Below are 17,725 nucleotides of genomic sequence, written 5' to 3' on the forward strand. Positions count from 1 at the left end.
TTGTGGCTCAACTGTGCGCCTTTTTGCGCTTTTGACTTGATTTCCAAACTGCAGCTCATCATCATCATCATCATCATCATCATCATCTCCGGCTCAACTCCCAGGATAGTCTGTGCGTAAAGAGGGCTCCGTGCAGCTCCAGTGCCGCTGCAGGAGGTGGTGGTTGTGGGGGCGGGGGGCAGGGGGTGGGGTGTGGAGGAAAGAAAAGTGACAAGAAGACCTTTAATGACCGCACATCAACGTTATGTGAAAAGATAAAGAGCTGGAAATGCGTCGCAAATGCTTCTTTCTGCTGGAGGTAAGCCACCGTGCGCCTTTCTCATCTCATCTTATTATTGCCTCTGCTCTGAGTTTTCTCATTTAATTAAATGCGTTGAGTGAAAACCATGTGGGTAATCTTGATGCGTGGGGGGGGGGGGGGGGGGGGGATTTTGACACTATCATCCAGCCCAGATATCAACACTGCATGCTGACTCCATCACTCAGATATTCCAAAAAAAAAGAAAGAAAAAGATAATATCCATCAAAATCAAATGTGAGAATGAATCATTTGATGTCCAAGCAGGACATTAATCCTGACAGAGACACTTGGGGGATTTCCTCCTCCTCCTCCTCCTCTTCCTCCTCTACCACTGGACCACTCAGAGTATTAAGAACAAACATATTATAGTTCAAAGAGAAGCTGAAGCTGCCAAAGACTTAAACGATAGATAAAGCACATATGAATCTGATATCTGGGAATCAAAATGATGATTTTTTTTAAATCTTTTTTTTGTTTTGTTTTTCCTTAATTAAAAATAACAAAAACAAGATTTTGGGGGTTTTAATGAAGTAAGTCGACTTGTTTCCCACAGTTATTGGATAAAACAGAGCATATTCATGCAGTGTTTATTTGTCAGAAGCAACAATGACAGCTTGATTGTGTTCCAATGCCTGGAGTGAATGATTTCATATAATATCTCTCTCTCTCTGTGTGTGTGTGGAAATTTTGCACTAAGAACAGTACAAAACTATAAAAGATTCTATTTATTCTTTTAAATAAATGGCCCTGCTTTTTATTAGCGCACACTAATCAAATCCTGGCATTTCAGTGTAACAAAGAAATTAAGAAATCACTCGTTTATTACTATTATTTAAAAAGTGTTCCATCTTATTGAAATATCATATCTTACTTCATGTTGTCGTGCATTTACAACTGCTAAAAACTCTGCATACGTCATCAGCGTATCGTGAATGACACCCAAAGTTGAATATAACATTTGGTTTCGATGCACATTGAAGTCGCTTATTGTGCGGGTTTGTGAGGTTTACGTGCAATGATGTCTTTAAAACCTAGTGCACGAACAGTCATGATATTATTATGCACAACATTCTTTGGTGTGAGTATCATAGAAAGAGATTTTTTGTTTTTTTAATTCTCAACTCTGGCCACTGAACAGATGAAGCTCCCTCGACGAAAACGCTCGGCAAATGAAGGGCATTAGGAGGGTTTTTATCCTGCTGCTTTGCACCCACTTTTATCTTTAATTACTTTAAACCGCAGCTGGTACAGCAGGTTTACACTTCCATGATACCTGCCCCCCCCCCCCCCCCCCATGTAAATCCACTGAGCAGGAAGTAGACGCAGTGAGGCATCATCAGGAACCCTTTTTTTTTTTTAAATCTGGGGCACACAGCGTTTCATGTGGTGCGACGGCTGTGACTGCACAAGCGTGTGCACACGTTCACGCCACTGTGACCGCGAGGTAACAAATAATAAGACAACGGCGTGTGACGAAGACGATAGGTGAAATGTTTACAGTTTTGCGGCTGGTGCATTATTGATGGCGTGAATAATGTTTTATTTAAAGGCGCCATATGTAAGAATGTGGCCAAAAACGGTTACTACATTCAAATTCAAAATACCAGGGTCTTTTAGGTTGCGTTTTCTGACGTAACTGGCTACCCGTGGTTGCACGGCAGCTGAGACTCTACTGACTGCAATGATTAGTGGGGCGGCGGTAGGTGGCGCCACATGCCAGAACATGATTTCAAAACATAAACATGATTTGCAGTCTGCAAAATATTTTTTTTTAATGCGGATATTTTGTCTGTACTGTTGTTGTTGGTGAGTTCAGTTTGTTATATGAACATTATTCCTGAGTCTCTGTGACATATTAGGAGGATTTTATGGCCAGATTTATTACATAATGCACCTTTAAAAGAGGAGGACAAAAAAAAAAAAAGAATCACTGTCTTTTATTGTTAATCGCAGCTATACTGCTGCTGCTGCTGCTGCTGCCGTGTCCTCAGGGAACGGTCCACACTCAAGGACGGCGGGCGCTAAATGTGACCTAGTTTGAGGGAGGTCAAATACTGAAGCGATGGCATTTTACGGTCCCTCAGTGTGTCCACAGTTCAAACGCGGGCCGATGTTGATCATGTGCAGCAGCTTGTTTGCCAGGTGTTTTTGTGTGTCAGTGCAGCAGGAAAGCGACACACACAGGCACTCTAGACTTGGACAGGTATCTTCTATATGGATGGATGTTATCCCTTGCGAGATGAGATGTGAGGCTGCAATCACAGAGCCTGCCCCATTTTCACAGGCTCCTCCAGATGCCTGCCCCCCGACGAAAAATAATGCGTCCTTCCATTTTCAGCGCCAATGGGTGGATCCTTTACCGCGCGGCTTATCCTAAGATTCAATGAGTGCCACAGGCTAATGTTTAGAAAAGAGATAACGGCTGACTAACGCTCTGAGAACATCTGAAAAGTGCACAAACGGCCGCGGCCTGTATTTACGTAGCACGCGCCAGAGTGCTTTACTTTACACCCGTTCGCGCACGTTCATCCTCGTCACCCATTCACACACTTCCAAATGACCAACCGGCCCTCGATCGTCACGCGTCGCACTGGCGTACACGGACACCTGTGTCCAGAAAGTGACTTTTTTTTTCTCTTACCAGGAGTCTTGTATTTCATCACTGGGAACGAAACACAAGAGGAGACTCATTTTCGTGGCAGTGCATATAAAACGGCATCACTTGTTTATCTTGTCAACTAGTCATCATCGCGCAGTCACACAGGCGCCAGCTCCAGATGGTCCCATGTTGTGGTTGTATTCATGTCCAAATGTCCGAATTAAATAAGGATAATAAGGATGATAAATACGCGCGCGCCCACATGTCGTGTTTTTTTTTTCTTCTTTCGCCGCTTGTTTTTTTTTCCCATTGGTGCCGCAGCTAAACGGCCAATTACGCAGAGATCTGTCGTTATCAATGGACAGTGTACGAGTGTGTGGTTAATCACAAGATTTCGATTCATCGCCCACTCATTCGTAGGCCACGGAACAGTATGAGATTACTCTTGTCTTTAAAGGGGACATATTATGCAAAATCAACTTTTTAATTAATTCAGTTTAGCACTTATATTTGGGACTCTGGAGGTGCTCTGGAGTCATGTTTTTGTGGTCCGCCTCTGTCCGAGTACAGGAGATAAAACGCGCGACGTTGACTTCCGCTACGTCACAATGCGACGTTCCTGGATCCGGAAGAGCGGAAGTCGGAGAAGTGTTCTATTCTGGGCTGCCCGGTGCAGCGCAGAGTTCTACACAAACTTCCAGCCTCAGAGGATTTACGTGTCCAGTGGATAGATTGTATATACCACGGCAATGTGCTGCTTTTCCAAATGCTAACTGCTGTTAGCTGCCGGAGCCTGAGTGACGCTGACGTAGTTACCTGTGTCTCATTTGCATATTTAAAGAGACAGGCACTCAAAAGCGAGCGTTCTGAACAGGGCTGTTTTGGCAGGGTGATTGAACTGCTGTGGTGCTATATCCTTAACCCTTTAAGGTACTACTCAACCATTTGGTCGACCACACTTTAAGTCACTATATCTCATTGAAAAATGCATGAACTCACTAACACTTAATGTGACTTGTTCTGAATGTTGTACTTTATGAATTATGTAAACCAGTTTTATTATCAACAGACGTCTCAACCGTTTGGTAGAGACCTGTATCTGAAATGCTGTAGGGTCTAATTTCACTTTATTGTTATCATAAGTAAATACAATAAAATAATAATAATTTTTCTTGGTGCGTACCTTAAAGGGTTATGGTATTTTGACCATTAGGACACCAGGGAACAAGGTTAACTTGTAGAAATAGAGTATAATATGAGTCCTTTAAGCCTCTCTCACAGTGTGATGCAGGAAAACTGTCACCACCGATCGTTTCCTGACAGCTCAGACGTAGACCAACATTTGAGGGGTTTGTTCGATACTTTGACTTGACCGCAGTATTCCTTGGAACGAGTTATTTCTATAAATACGATGCCAGCGAACAGGAGGAGGGGGAGCCGCTGCTTGAGCCAACCTTCATGTTTGAAAGAGGACCTGCTCTATTCTGAGCCACGGCCGCCCCCTAAAAGTAGATTTCATTGACAAAACATACACAGGGCATAAGGATTTATGTACTCTCGTAGGAAGCCGCCCCTGATTCGGGACACAATTTATAGGTGGCTGAGTTCAGGGGAAGTTAAGGACTTCCAGTTAACTCAGTGTCACGTCCATCAAACCTTAGGTAAGGTAACAAATTATTTTGGAATGCGATCACGCCGACGCGTCAGTGAGGTAACAATGACTCACTTGTTTTTTTTGTTGTCGTTTGGACGGCCTTCAAACAAACGGAAATATTCACCTCAACCTGTACTCGCGATACGAACAATAGTAATCTTAATTGGTTTTACGCAAACTCGAAGCGCTTGAATTAATTAGAAAAGAAAGTCTGTGTCTTTCGATCCTATATCAGCTGGGATTGGTTGACCCTCCTTTGGCGGATAAAGCCTGTACCCTCATAGCCAAGCTACTTTATGGGCAAAGAAATGAGAATATAATAGATTATAACAGTAGTTTTAAAACTTTTTTTAAAATACGGACCAAAATGTTGAGTTTTCGAAGTAACTATCACGTTAACGAGGCGTTAACTTCTCTAAATTAATGCAGTTTTTCGTGCTGCGGCTCCGGAGTCCAGGCACCGTTTACCAGTTAGCTCTGTTAGCTGCGTTAGCTCTTTTAGCACAGTTAGTGCGCCTACAGTCGAACTGGAGCGGTACCGGAGTCCAGGCACCGTTTACCAGTTAGCTTCGTTAGCTGTGTTAGCTCCTTTAGGGCCGTTAGCGCGTCTAAAGTCGAACTGGAGCGGTACCGGAGTCCAGGCACCGTTTACCAGTTAGCCCCGTTAGCTGTGTTAGCTCCTTTAGGGCCGTTAGTGCGCCTACAGTCGACCTGGAGCGGTACCGGAGTCCAGGCACCGTTTACCAGTTAGCTCCGTTAGCTGCCTTAGCTCCTTTAGCGACGTGCAAATAACTTAAATGAGTCGAGGTCGGAACAGTTATGGATGGATAAAATAAATAAAATCTCCTCATATTTCAACAAAAGCATGTGTGTAATCGACTCTATGTCACATGCAGATACAGACAGAGAGCTGCCACTGAGCCTTCAACTCATATTGTTGTTATTGTGTTTTTTTGCTTTTGTAAAAATGCAAAGTAGCCAAACACTCCAAGCCCAAATGGAAATGCTTTGATTTTGCCACTGCAGCCTTCTAAGAAGCGAATGTGTAACTTGTTTGTCTTTATATTTTCTATCTAATAAGAGTCATTTTCACATGTTTCACATAGAGAGTGATTATAGACCGCGATGTGCTCCGCGTTCAGAGAGCGCCGCATGAGGCCAAGGGTATTTTGTAAATACGTGCATCCTCCGCTCAAGGGCAGAGTCTTTCAACTGAGTTCAGCACAATTTTATGAAGTGTGTGTGTGTGTGTGTGTGTGTGTGTGTGTGTGTGTGTGTGTGTGTGTGTGTGTGTGTGTGTGTGGTCTTGTATTTGTGGCATACTGAGGACCAGTGAGCCAACAAAGTGAGCTCATTTTTACGGAGTGAGGACATTTTGGCCGGTCCTCACTTTTTTTTCATTGAAATCACTTCCTTATGTTGCGATAACATGCTATACTCATACTCATACTATACTTTTTGTCAAAAAAGAAATTCAAATTTTGGACGACATTTTTGTCAAATATTGGGTAAAAAAAAATTTTGTCAAATTTTGGGTAAAAACATTTTTTGTCAAATTTTGGGTAAAAAATGTTTTTGTCAAATTTGGGGTAAAAACAATTTTTTGTCAAATTTTGGACCAATTTTTTTTTCCAAATTCTTTTCAACTTTTGGATGACATAGTATAGTATGACGTTTTTGTCAAATTTTGGACAAAAAAAAAATCAATAAATAAATAATCGAAAAAGTTTTACAGCCCTTTTTGCTCTGGGGCTCCACCTGCAGACATTTTATGGTACTGCAACCAGTAGTTCTTTGTAGATGTCATTCATGAAGTAGACATTTGTAATTGTGTTGATTTATAAAGTGGAAATGCTGGTCCTCAGTATGCAGCAAGTACAAGAATGTGTGTGTGTGTGTGTGAGGGAATTAAAGGGAGCATGTATAACATCAACAGAGTGACAAGATGATGTGTGATTCACAGTTTCACTCTGATCTCTGTCTTTTTTCCCTCTTCTTCTCTTGTTTGCAGGTGTGTGTCATCATTAGCCTCCTGCCGTCAGCCTCTTTAGCGGAGTTGACATGTGAAGCTCTGCCCGCGCTGCTGGGGAATTTCTCCTGTAAGTTAACACCCACAGCAGCACGTCTCTACGCCCAGCGTCGTTTACATTACAGCCGCTGACAAACACCGCGTTGATCCGCCGCTCGCGCTCGAGATTGCATCGATTTCCAGTCCTTTCCCCGTTTTAACTTGGTAAATAAGAAAAAAAAACGCCAAAGCGCGCAACTTCCTTCCTCTTCATGGATATTGGCAAACTGTCATTGTGTTATTATTCTGTTTCTGCCTGGGTCTCGCAAAAGGAAAGCGTAGGACGTGGTTAGCGAACATGTGAACCTGCAGCACACACCCAGTGAGAACACACATTACTGTCCTCTGATGATATGTTATCACATGTCCCATAACATCGGAAAAACAACTTTAATCGCAATATCAACATGCACAATTATGTACGTATTTCAGAGACTTATTAAATGTTGATTTTTCTTTGGCCAAGAGAATAGGAGATTGCTTGCGTTGTTTTCATTTCATATAAAGGGCCTTTCTGCATGACGTTTGCATGTTTTCCTCATGTGTGCACGGCTGTTCTCCCACAGTCAAACAGAGGTTAATTAGACACTGATTTCCCGGTATTTTCATCTAAATCCTGTTGAGTTGTTTAAGAAATATAGTCCTGACCCTCGGGGGGCCACGTCTACATTCGTATTCACAGCTATCGTCCTGATATCGCTCCAGGGGAAAGCCTGTCACCAGTGTTTACCGTTGGCCTATACTGCCCACCCTTTGTCACTAGCTGTTTTTTTCTCTCATATTATGAAGGCACTGGGTTTTCTCCGCATTCTCCGGTTTTCCTTACACAGTCTAAAAAACAAACAGAGGTGAATGAGACACTTTAGATTAACTGTGTACCGTGTCTTTCACCCTATGTCAGCTGGGATTGGTTGACCCCCCTTTGGGGGATAAAGCCTGTACCCTGATAGCCAAGCTACTTTATGGGCAAAGAAACGAGAATATAATAGATTACAACATAGTTTTCAAACTTTTTACAACAAGGACCAAAATGTTGAGCTTTCGAAGTAACTTTCACTTTGAAACGGCGTTAACGTTTGTTAAAATGAGTCTCTAAAGTAATGCAGTTTTTCGTGCTTCGGCTCCTGACTTGAGGCACCGTTTACCAGTTAGCTCTGTTAGCTGTGTTAGCTCCTTTTGGGGCCGTAAGCGCGCCTACAGTCGAACTGGAGCGGTACTGGAGTTCAGGCCCCGTTTACCAGTTAGCTCTGTTAGCTGTGTTAGCTCCTTTAGGGCCGTTAGCGCGCCTACAGTCGAACTGGAGCGGTACCGGAGTCCAGGCACTGTTTACCAGTTAGCTCCGTTAGCTGCGTTAGCACGCCTACAGTCAAACTGGAGCGGTACTGGAGTCCAGGCCCCCGTTTACCAGTTAGCTCCGTTAGCTGCGTGAGCTCCATTAGCTGCGTGAGCTCCTTTAGGTCCGTTAGCGCGCCTACAGTCGAACCAGAGCAGTACCGGAGTGCAGGCCCTGTTAACCAGTTATCTCCGTTAGCTGCGTTAGCGTGCCTACAGTCGAACTGGAGCGGTACTGGAGTCCAGGCCCCCGTTTACCAGCTAGCTCCGTTAGCTGGCTTAGCTCCTTTAGCGCCATTAATTACAAATAACCAGCGCACCTGTGTATTGCGTATGTTTGCCTCTGTTTTTACAGTTCAGCGTTACTTTAGAGACTCGTTTTAAAAATCGTGAGTCACGTAAACATGGCGTTAAAGTCAGTAACGCCCAGCACTAGCTTAAAAAAAATGTCAGCTACAGACTCTTCACAGGAGGCAGATTTATTCCCCTACTAAGATAATTTGCTCTCTCATCATCATCCTCCTCTTCCTCACATACTGCATACTTCACACACTGCTATAGAGAAATTAGATTAGATGTCTGAGAACCATGGGGTTAGACAGTCACAATGAGAGGTTCTGCATTTGTTTGTTTAAATGATTGTATTATTTGAAGTTTGCTTAAATGAAATAAGAGTAGAGTAGAAAGGGAAATAAAGTAATGAATCACTTTTGTGTGTAAAGCACAAAGCAGGAAGACATTAACGCCGTACAAGTGTTTGTTTATTTGTCACTAATCACATTGTCACTGTTGTGTTCAGCAATGTTGTTGCACGTTATCTCGCTATTGTGCGGCCCTGTCGGCGAGGCTGTCACGACAGTGTTATGCGTTGATGCGATCGCGCCGCGACGGTTCCGACCTGCCTCGTTGCCGCTGACAGACATGAAATGTGCCTTAGGTTGTTTTCATAGCTGAAGGAGGTGTCACTTTATTATTTTTAGTCACTCCAGGGTCACAAAAACAACCAGGACGGTAAATACCAACGCTATAATGATTAACTGGTGGCTTTAGAGATCGTGGTGTTAGGACTACTGTACATGGCTGAAGTTGGGTGGGGGCGGAAAAGATAGAAAGTTCAGAATAAGTTTAAAAAAACAACGTGTGTGATGACAGGACGCGAACAGCTGTGTCCAGAGTCAGATTTGTGGTTTTATAACAACACGCGTCTGTTTGTGTTGCTGCCAGAAAAGCTTCACAGTTCTCACAGCCACCGGAGTGAGGAGGTCCTTGTCAGAAAAAAAGTGTAAAAAACGCTGTATGTGGTTTAAGACGTCCGCAGCTGGTTTTTTTCAAAGTAACTCTTGAATTAATCATGTTTTTGCACCGGTGAGAATCCAGTGTGAACTTTTGCCCTCCCTGGGGAACGTTCTTATTTCCGGATATATTTTCGTCTAAATCCTCCTGAGTTGTTTAAGCAATATAACCCTGACCCTCGGGGGGGGTAGGGGGGGGGGGGCGGATGCACACGTCCACATTCGTATTCACAGCCACCGTTCTGATAGCGCTCCAGGGGGAAAACGCCTGTCACCAGTGTTTACCGTTGCCCTATAATGCTCACCCCTTTGTCGCCGATAAGCTGCATCTAATTAGATTTTCATAGCTTCTTTTAAAAACGCCGGGGCAAACAGAGATTCAGTGTATTGATGGAACTCTGCTCTCTCTCTCTCTCTCTCTCTCTCTCTCTCTGGATTGCAGTGCAGACCCTGGCTGCCTCCTGGAACCTAAGCCTGATCAATACCACAGGTCAATGGAGCGGTGAGTTGCATCTGCCTCTTTTCATAATGTGTGAAACTGATTCCCCCCCCCCCCCCCACCACCACCACCACCACCACCAAGCAGGACGTTTGATTATGAACTCAGATTATCGGGCACCGACATCAAAGGGAGAGAACAATGCCGTAAATAGACTTGGTGTTGTGCCACAGGAGACGGCGTTCGGCGCACCCGACGCACGAGCGAAAGCGCGGCTATGCAAAAAGCAAAGTGCAGGAGTAATCATTAAAATTGCTCGCGTGCAACAAAACAAGCGACTCGCAATTCGCTGCCAAGATCGTTGAGGCATTGCTAGGATTCCAGCATGTCTAAATGTAGTCCTCAGCCATGTCAGGAATGCACGTGGCTGATGTTCCCTCTTTCTTCCCCCCCCACCCCCAACCACCCCACCCCCCACGATTCAGGCTCCGGACCCTACTGTGACATCTCGATCGATGGCATCGGCACCTGCTGGCCCAGGAGCAGCGCGGGCCAGATGGTGTCGCGACCCTGTCCGGAGAGTTTGAACGGTGTCAAATACAACACGACCAGTGAGTAAACCGCACACGTAATAGATTACGAAGGAAAGGATGAGATGTCGTTTCATTTTGCTTCCCACGTTCGTCCCCTGGGAGAGAAAAAAAAAAAAAAACCTGTTTACATAATTGTGTGAATTGAAATTTAGATGAGCAGTGAGGAAAGAGACGCGTTTGAAGGGGAAATGTGTCAAACATCTACTTTACAAACCAACAGGTCAGGAGCTAATTCGTGGAACACGATGCAGGTCACACAGAGTCTTTATGTCTCTCTGCAGAGGAACTGAACTATTGTTGAACTCCTGTGCTCACCAGTTTCTTTTGAAGGTCAAACTCTTCAGCCAAATTATGTCCATTGCCTTTTTTTTTTTTAAATGAAGAGAGTAGAAAAGAAAGACCAAAAAGAATTCCACAAAGGTAAAAATGAATATTTTATGAGTGTTTTTGAGAAACTCTTGCAGAGTGGCTCGGGGGATGGCAGTGTCTGTTAGTGCCAACAACTATTGGAGGGATTGCAAAGGAATTCATGTTCTCCTCTGGTGGTGAATACTACTGAGATTGTCTTGAAGTGAAGCGTCTTCAAACGCTGTTTGGATCGCTGTGATCTTTCCCGCCGTCTTTAGTTTTTTTTTTTTACGATTAGGCCGCGTCGTGTTTGTAGCCCCAGCCTCGCTCATTACTCCCTGACACTGAGTTAGTGTCGCAGTTGAGAAGCGGTTGCTTTTAGCTGAACATTTCACCTCACGAGAGATCGCTGATGATATATCGAGAAACAAAACAGCAGCGTCTGGTGAGACTAAACGATGTAGATGTAGTGTTATCGTCTCAAAAATAATGTAGAAGCTGATTGGGGCCCCTTCACATGTCAGGCCCACACTTCTTCACATGTCACTACAGCAGGCTTCAATAGTGAGGGGCAAGGGTCAAAGTCATGGCTCAGGGTGGTTAGCGTGTTTTGAGATCCTCCCACCAGTCAGAACGGGCCCCATTAAGGTTTTTTTTTGATGTAGCAGTGGTGAGCTGCATACTGCTGGGGTTTAAAGGTACAATATGTAGTATTTATGGGTTTATATAACCCAAAATCCACTTTTTTATACATAGTATGTGCTCCTGCATTGTCAAGTCGCTGTATAATAGTTTTTGTTTCATTTTCGTAGTGTTTCAAAAAGTCATGTTAAATAACATGACCGCGGGCCGCGGTTGCATAGCCACTGTTAGCAGCGAGACGCCATGTTTCTACCGGAGCCTGTAAGGACAAACGCGAGAGAACAAAACAAGCGTCTTTTTACTTGTAGCGGAAGTCCCGCCTCCTCTCTCTCCGCTTCGTCTGCTACGGCCGCGGTAGCTCGCCCTCTCCCTCGCCTCACGAACCTCATCTGCTGACACGGAGAAAGACGACGAGGACGACATTTGACCGGCTGCGGATACCGTAGCGCTCAGGGAAGGGAGGGGGTGAGCAGAGCAGCAGGTCTTTGTTGTAAATTTCAGCCTCTCCTCGAGATGGCACTATAAACTACTTATTTCCCCTTTAAGGGGCTTTTGGACCAGCTCTTGGAGGGGCCCCCTTTTTATTTATAGTTTTTTGGGGGGCCTCCAAAGTGACGCTTAACAACACCACTCTTAAAGAGGTCACATTAACGGGGTTTGGATGTGACCGTGGTTGAAAATGAGCGCTGGGCGCGTTAACGGGCATCAACGTTAACGTATGACGCGTTCCCATGACGACTGTACGTAAAAAGACGCGCGCGACGTCATGTTGCCGGAGTCCAGGCACCGTTTACCAGTTAGCTCCGTTAGCTGCGCTAGCTCCTTTAGCGCCGGTTAGCCTACAGTGGAACTGGAGCGGTGCCGGAGTCCAGGCCCTGTTTACGGGGTCGTACCTATGTTCCCCGGGTCCTATGTTCCCTGTTTTTCCCAAAAAAGGTCCACTTTCTATGTGACAGGGGAACATAGGACCCTTTTTTTGAAAAAGGGTAGGTTTGAGATTAGGGTTAGAGAAAGGGTCCTATGTTCCCCAGTCACATACAAAGCGGGGAACATAGGACCCGGGGAACATAGATACGGTCCCCCGTTTACCAGTTAGCTCCGTTTGGGCTGTTAGCGTGCCTACAGTCGAACTGGAGCGGAACCGGAGTCCAGGCCCCGTTAACCAGTTAGCTCCGTTAGCAGCGTTAGTTCCTTTAGCGCTGTTAGCGCGCCTACAGTCAAACTGGAGTGGTCTGTTTATTAAACGAAAAGAGCAGCGCTACAAATAACCAGCGTACCGGTGTACACTCTTAGAAATAAAAGTGCTAAGTGGAACCATATAAGGTTCTTCGGCCTTTTTGGCTCCAGGGTAGAACCGTTTTTGGAGGGTTCCACCAAGAACCCTTTTAAAACCCTTTATTCAGGAAAGGGGTTTTAAAGGGTTCTCTGGATCAAAGTGGTTCTTACTGGAACCATTAGTGTTACCAAGAACCCTTGAAAAACCCTTTTTGAGAAGCAAATGGTTCCAGGTAGAACCTCAGCCCTTGTAGAAGGACCCTTTTGGAACCCTTATTTCTAAGAGTTTAGCGTAACTTTAGAGACTAATTTTAACAATCGGGAGTCACGTAAACATGACATCACGCGCGTCTATCGTCATGGAAACATGTCATGCATTAACGTTGACGCCTCTAACACCGTTAACGTGTCCAGCACTATTGAAAATATATCATTTTCTTCGGGGGCCCCAAGCATTTGCCTGCTATGTCTGTCCTGTCGGTGCATCTCTGTCTTTAAACTATGTTTTATCTAATCTATCTTATCTAAACAATGACTCTGACTTATAACATGATAGATAACATGAGAGTTTCATATAGCAGAGACATGAAATCTGTTTTTCTTCAGACCAAAAAAAATGTAGATTGTGTTTGTCTTCCTCCCAAAATCAAAAGCGCATCATGTTTAATTCACCGTTTATTTTGGCAGTGAATAGGAACGACTCGTGTAACCAGTGCGGTGAAACTTTCACATGAAACAGAAATATCGACTCGGTGAGAACTCAATTACCCTGAAACGTGTCGTAAAATCGCTGAACTCCTATATGCGAGTCATGTTTAATTCACGTTTTAATTAAGACAATGAATAGGAATGAGTTTAATAATTATATCCAATTATTGCATCGGAAGGTATTCAAACATTTCTTCCTGGCGGTGATTTCCGATCTTAACAAAGATCTGTAGCCTGTGATGTGTATCTAAGTGGGCCAAGGTAACGCAAACACTCCCATGGGACGCACTGTAAACACAATTAAGCAAATCTACCAGATTAAAGCAAATGTGTTTCTTGGTAATTTTGAGTCCAAAACACCCACAGGATCCTCATCAGCCAACAGAGACAGGAAAAAAAAGAGAAAATGGGATGTAATTTAGCCGCAGCTCACCGGTAATTTGACACTGCGAGGCTCATTTCACCTTCAGGATTAACATAATCTCTGTTCACGCACCCACGAGTTTGAAAAAAAAAATGGCTGCCCATCAGCTGACATTGTCAACAAGGGATAATAGTTGTGGACACGAGATGGTGACGTTTTTACAACATGAACATTTAAGGCTGATATAGCCGCTTTTTCCCGCTAGCGCTACTCAACTCACCTCACCTCGGCACGGTGATGTCATCAGGCTGCCGTCCACTGATTGGTCAGAGAGCGTCGTCACAGGAAGAGGCACGAGCACGACGTCCGACACAAGAATCAAGCCGAACTATGACCAACTGTAGATCAGTTAAAAAGGAAAAATGGGTTAATCTCCAATGATTATTTTTACCATAATAACTTCTAATATCAGGCAGTTATTGTCAATTTACTTGATGCTAAAATAGTGTATTAACAATTTAAAATGAAGAAAAACAACAACAAAAAATACACTGTACACTTTTGAAATAAGGGTTCCACAAGGGCTGAGGTTCTACCTGGAACTATTTGCTTCTGAAAAACCCCTTCCTGAAGAAAGGGTTTTTCAAGGGTTCTTGGTGACACTAATGGTTCCAGTAAGAACCATTTTGATCCAGAGAACCCTTTAAAACCCCTTTCTTGAATAAAGAGTTTTAAAAGGGTTCTTGGTGGAACCCTCCAAAAGGGTTCCAGGTGGAAGCTTTATAAAAAGGGTTCTCCTATTAGGACAAGTCAAAGAACCTTATATGGTCCTACTTAGCACTTTTATTGTGTAGGGCCAATAAAAACTTTTTGAGTGTAGTTGTACATGAACTCCAGATTTGTTAAATGTTAAATTTGAAATTTGAACAATATTAAACATGTTTAAAAAGGCCATTCTCAATGTCTAAAAACGGGCCAAATAATGGAAACTATGTACAGGCGTTTTTTTCCCCCACTTTTTCCCACTTTGACGTACAACTTCTCAGCTTTCAGAAACCGCTGGAATTTTTTCCCATAGCACAAACCGTCGCGTAATTGCGGCAATGCTAAGTGCTCTCGCGCGAACTTATCTCATGTGATACACATGGTGTTTTAGAGGGTCGATAATGTCTAAAAATTGCGATATTTAACAGTTTAGTCTTTAGCCACTAATTTGTGTGTCGTGTGTAAAACAATGTCACGGCACTTTCATGCAGCCGTGCTGTGCTGACTCCGCCCACATCCAGGAGGTACTATATTGTAACAGACCCTGTAGAGCCGAGGCGAGCTGAGGTGAACTGGGAACGTACGATAGCCTTACTGTGAGGAGTCATGTATGACAAATGCAGCTTGACTGCTTTCACTGTTACGGTGTATTATGGAGTATGAATTATTATTAAATCATTGCTGAGTAGTTTTGAAATGTGTATATGAGTCACTCGATATACTGAGTACAGTTGATTTCACAGGCAGGTGACCTCTGTGACCTCACATGGATTCAGACCCTGCTAATTCTCATTTTGATTCTCATTAAACTGGGTCAGGACTCACAGATCAGGGTCGTGGGAGATTCGAGTACAACGGGAAATATCCGTTTTTTTCTTCCACGTTACAACATTAGTCGTTTAGGGTTCTCTTCGCACAGTCAGAATCTGTTAGTCTGACGGAAAGTGCGGTGAACGGAAGCGAAGTCACGCTCGACAAATATTGCCGTTAAATTCGGTTCGGTCGTTCGTTTTCCCTTGAGATGAATTTGAATAATTCATTAATCCCTCTCATCACACTTCTACTCGAGGAAAGATTGCATATAATCTCCCAGATTGATCATAAACACAGACAGTGATGGTTCATTTGAGTTGATTTGTAATGGTCCACCAGGCGCTCGTTTGTCAATCAGTGGCTCTTCGGCCTCTGCGGTGCCGCTTTAACACGAGCTTTCAGCCTGATTGAGCCTCACGATTGGCTCCTGCTGGACTGTGATTGTCTCGTAGTTAGCTTTTAACTTGCGTGAACTTTCTGTACCTTGTATTTCCACGTTTTTCATTATTATTAGGAGGTTTTTTGACTTACTTTATAGCAGTGCTTCCTCAACCCTGGCTCCTCTGGATCCACTCCCTCTAAAACACACCTGATTCAAATCAACAGCAGGCTTGTGCAGAGCTTGTTGATGAGCTCTTTGAATCAGGAGCAGGGAAACCTGCATACAGGTTCTTGTGCATCATATTTTACTTCCTTTCCTTGCATTTTCCCAGGTTACCTTCACCTGTTTTGTCATTTCGCTGTCTGTCGATAGCGTCTCATGTTCTCTCCTCTGTCTTTGCCACAGTTTCTACATCAGCGGGTTACTGACCCTGCGTTAAAGCGGAGAGTCGAGCCTCGTTCGATCGCTTCCTGTGTCTGTCTGGGTTTTTTTTTTTGTTCACCCCTGTGAGCTGTGACTGACGGATTAAACGAGGAGGCCACTGTGTAAAGAAACTGCTAATGTGTCTCGCTTGGAAAGCCAAAGCTACAATCGAGTATGAAGAGACGTAAAATGACTAAAAAGTGACAAACAGATTAAAAAATGTAGATGCAAAGAGAATTATTAAGTGTCAAACTCATTTTCACTGAGGGCCACATCAGCATAATGGTTGCCCTCAAAGGGCCAGATGTAACTGTCATACAGAATAAATGGAACTAAATGTCACCAAATATAATGTAAAATATATTGAACTACTCAAATATTGCTAAATAACTTTCTGTATTTATTACTTATTCAATTTCGCTCGTCGCAATGACGCATATACAATGATGCACGGCGAACTAGTGGCAGGACGCCGTCACTTTGCGGGTAACACAATCGCCATGCATTGTGGGAAATGTAGTTTAGAAGAATAATAACGTTGTGGAGGTGTTTCATGAGCGACAGTATCTTCTGACTCTGGGTCAAAGTCATAAAAGGGACTGCGGCGGGGAGTCGTGACGAAGCTATTTTTAAACATTGTTAAATCAATGTTTTGATAATGAGTAGCAGTGCATCCACCGCTCCAGAGGGGGGAGCTGCGCTTCTGAGAGCTGGTGTGCTGATTATGTCACTTCCGGGTATTGGCCAATCACAAGAGAGTTGGGAAGGCTCTACGCTGGCTGGCCAATCACAACACAGTCTGTCTTCTGGGGGTGAGAGTTCAGTCTGAAATTTCGCGGCTGAGGAGAGCGTCAGTAAGGAGAGATTTCTATCGGCTCATTTACAGCAATTAGGAGGTTTTTGACCATAAAAACAAGTTAATGTATGTAAGTAGACCTCCATAACTAACATATATGTGCAACAGGACCACTCAGGGCCACATAAAATGACGTGGCGAGCCACATCTGGCCCCCGGGCCTTGAGTTTGACACGTGTTTTAGAGCAAAGCAGCTGCACAAAACAGCTGAACAAACACTTCGACAGAGAAAAAAATGGAGAAAATATAATCCCTTCACGTTAATTTCTTCCCATTCCGACAACGAGATGAGAGGAACTCGTTTCAGCCACGAGCACGTCAAGGTTTTTTAGAAGTGGAAAATCAGAATTTTTAGGGACTCACTTTCCTCATTTACTGCGGAGAGATTGGACATTTTGCCTCAAGTGACAATACGTTTTTTTTTCCTACGCCAAAGTAATCAAAGAATTCCGATAAAGCGCTTAAAAGACGGCGTCTAATTAGTTTTGCTCCATTTCACGAGTAAATATTTTGAAGGCGAGTTGTCAGGCTCAATAGAAGAAGAAAAAATCACTCTCTGCATTTTAAAGAGAGGAAACGTTTAACTACACTATTTAATTACTTTTTTAAAAGTAGACATTTTTAAGTCATATTTTGGTCGAGAGGAACATTGAGCGTGACTCAATACACAAAACAAATGATGGTAAAAAAAAAGAATATTTAGACACATGGATGAAACGGATGAATCCCAACGCGACCAATAATACTTATAGTATTAGGACGGCAATGAATGGCTTTAGGTGAAGAGTGAGGGCAGAATACGGGAGGCCAGAGTGGGCACTTAAGAGCTGGAGTGGATGTATCTGCTGTCCTCACACCCAAAGGGAGATTA

The 17,725-nt window shown here is 43.8% G+C and overlaps 1 protein-coding gene across 1 annotated transcript in view; it reads left to right on the plus strand.

The window, feature by feature from the left end:
• Window positions 1–268: 268 nt before the first annotated feature.
• LOC310939569 (corticotropin-releasing factor receptor 1-like) overlaps window positions 269–17,725 on the plus strand; it is a gene marked incomplete at both ends in the record, with an annotated part of 72,120 nt that continues 54,663 nt past the window's right edge. Inside the window, 4 exons of the mRNA XM_083904345.1 lie at window positions 269–298; window positions 6,566–6,653; window positions 9,689–9,748; window positions 10,171–10,296. Of these exons, the coding sequence (XP_083760471.1) occupies window positions 269–298; window positions 6,566–6,653; window positions 9,689–9,748; window positions 10,171–10,296 (304 nt within the window). The remainder of the gene's footprint in view (window positions 299–6,565; window positions 6,654–9,688; window positions 9,749–10,170; window positions 10,297–17,725) is intronic.

Source organism: Microchirus variegatus, assembly GCF_963457635.1.
Source record: "Microchirus variegatus genome assembly, chromosome: 17".
NCBI lineage: Eukaryota > Metazoa > Chordata > Actinopteri > Pleuronectiformes > Soleidae > Microchirus > Microchirus variegatus.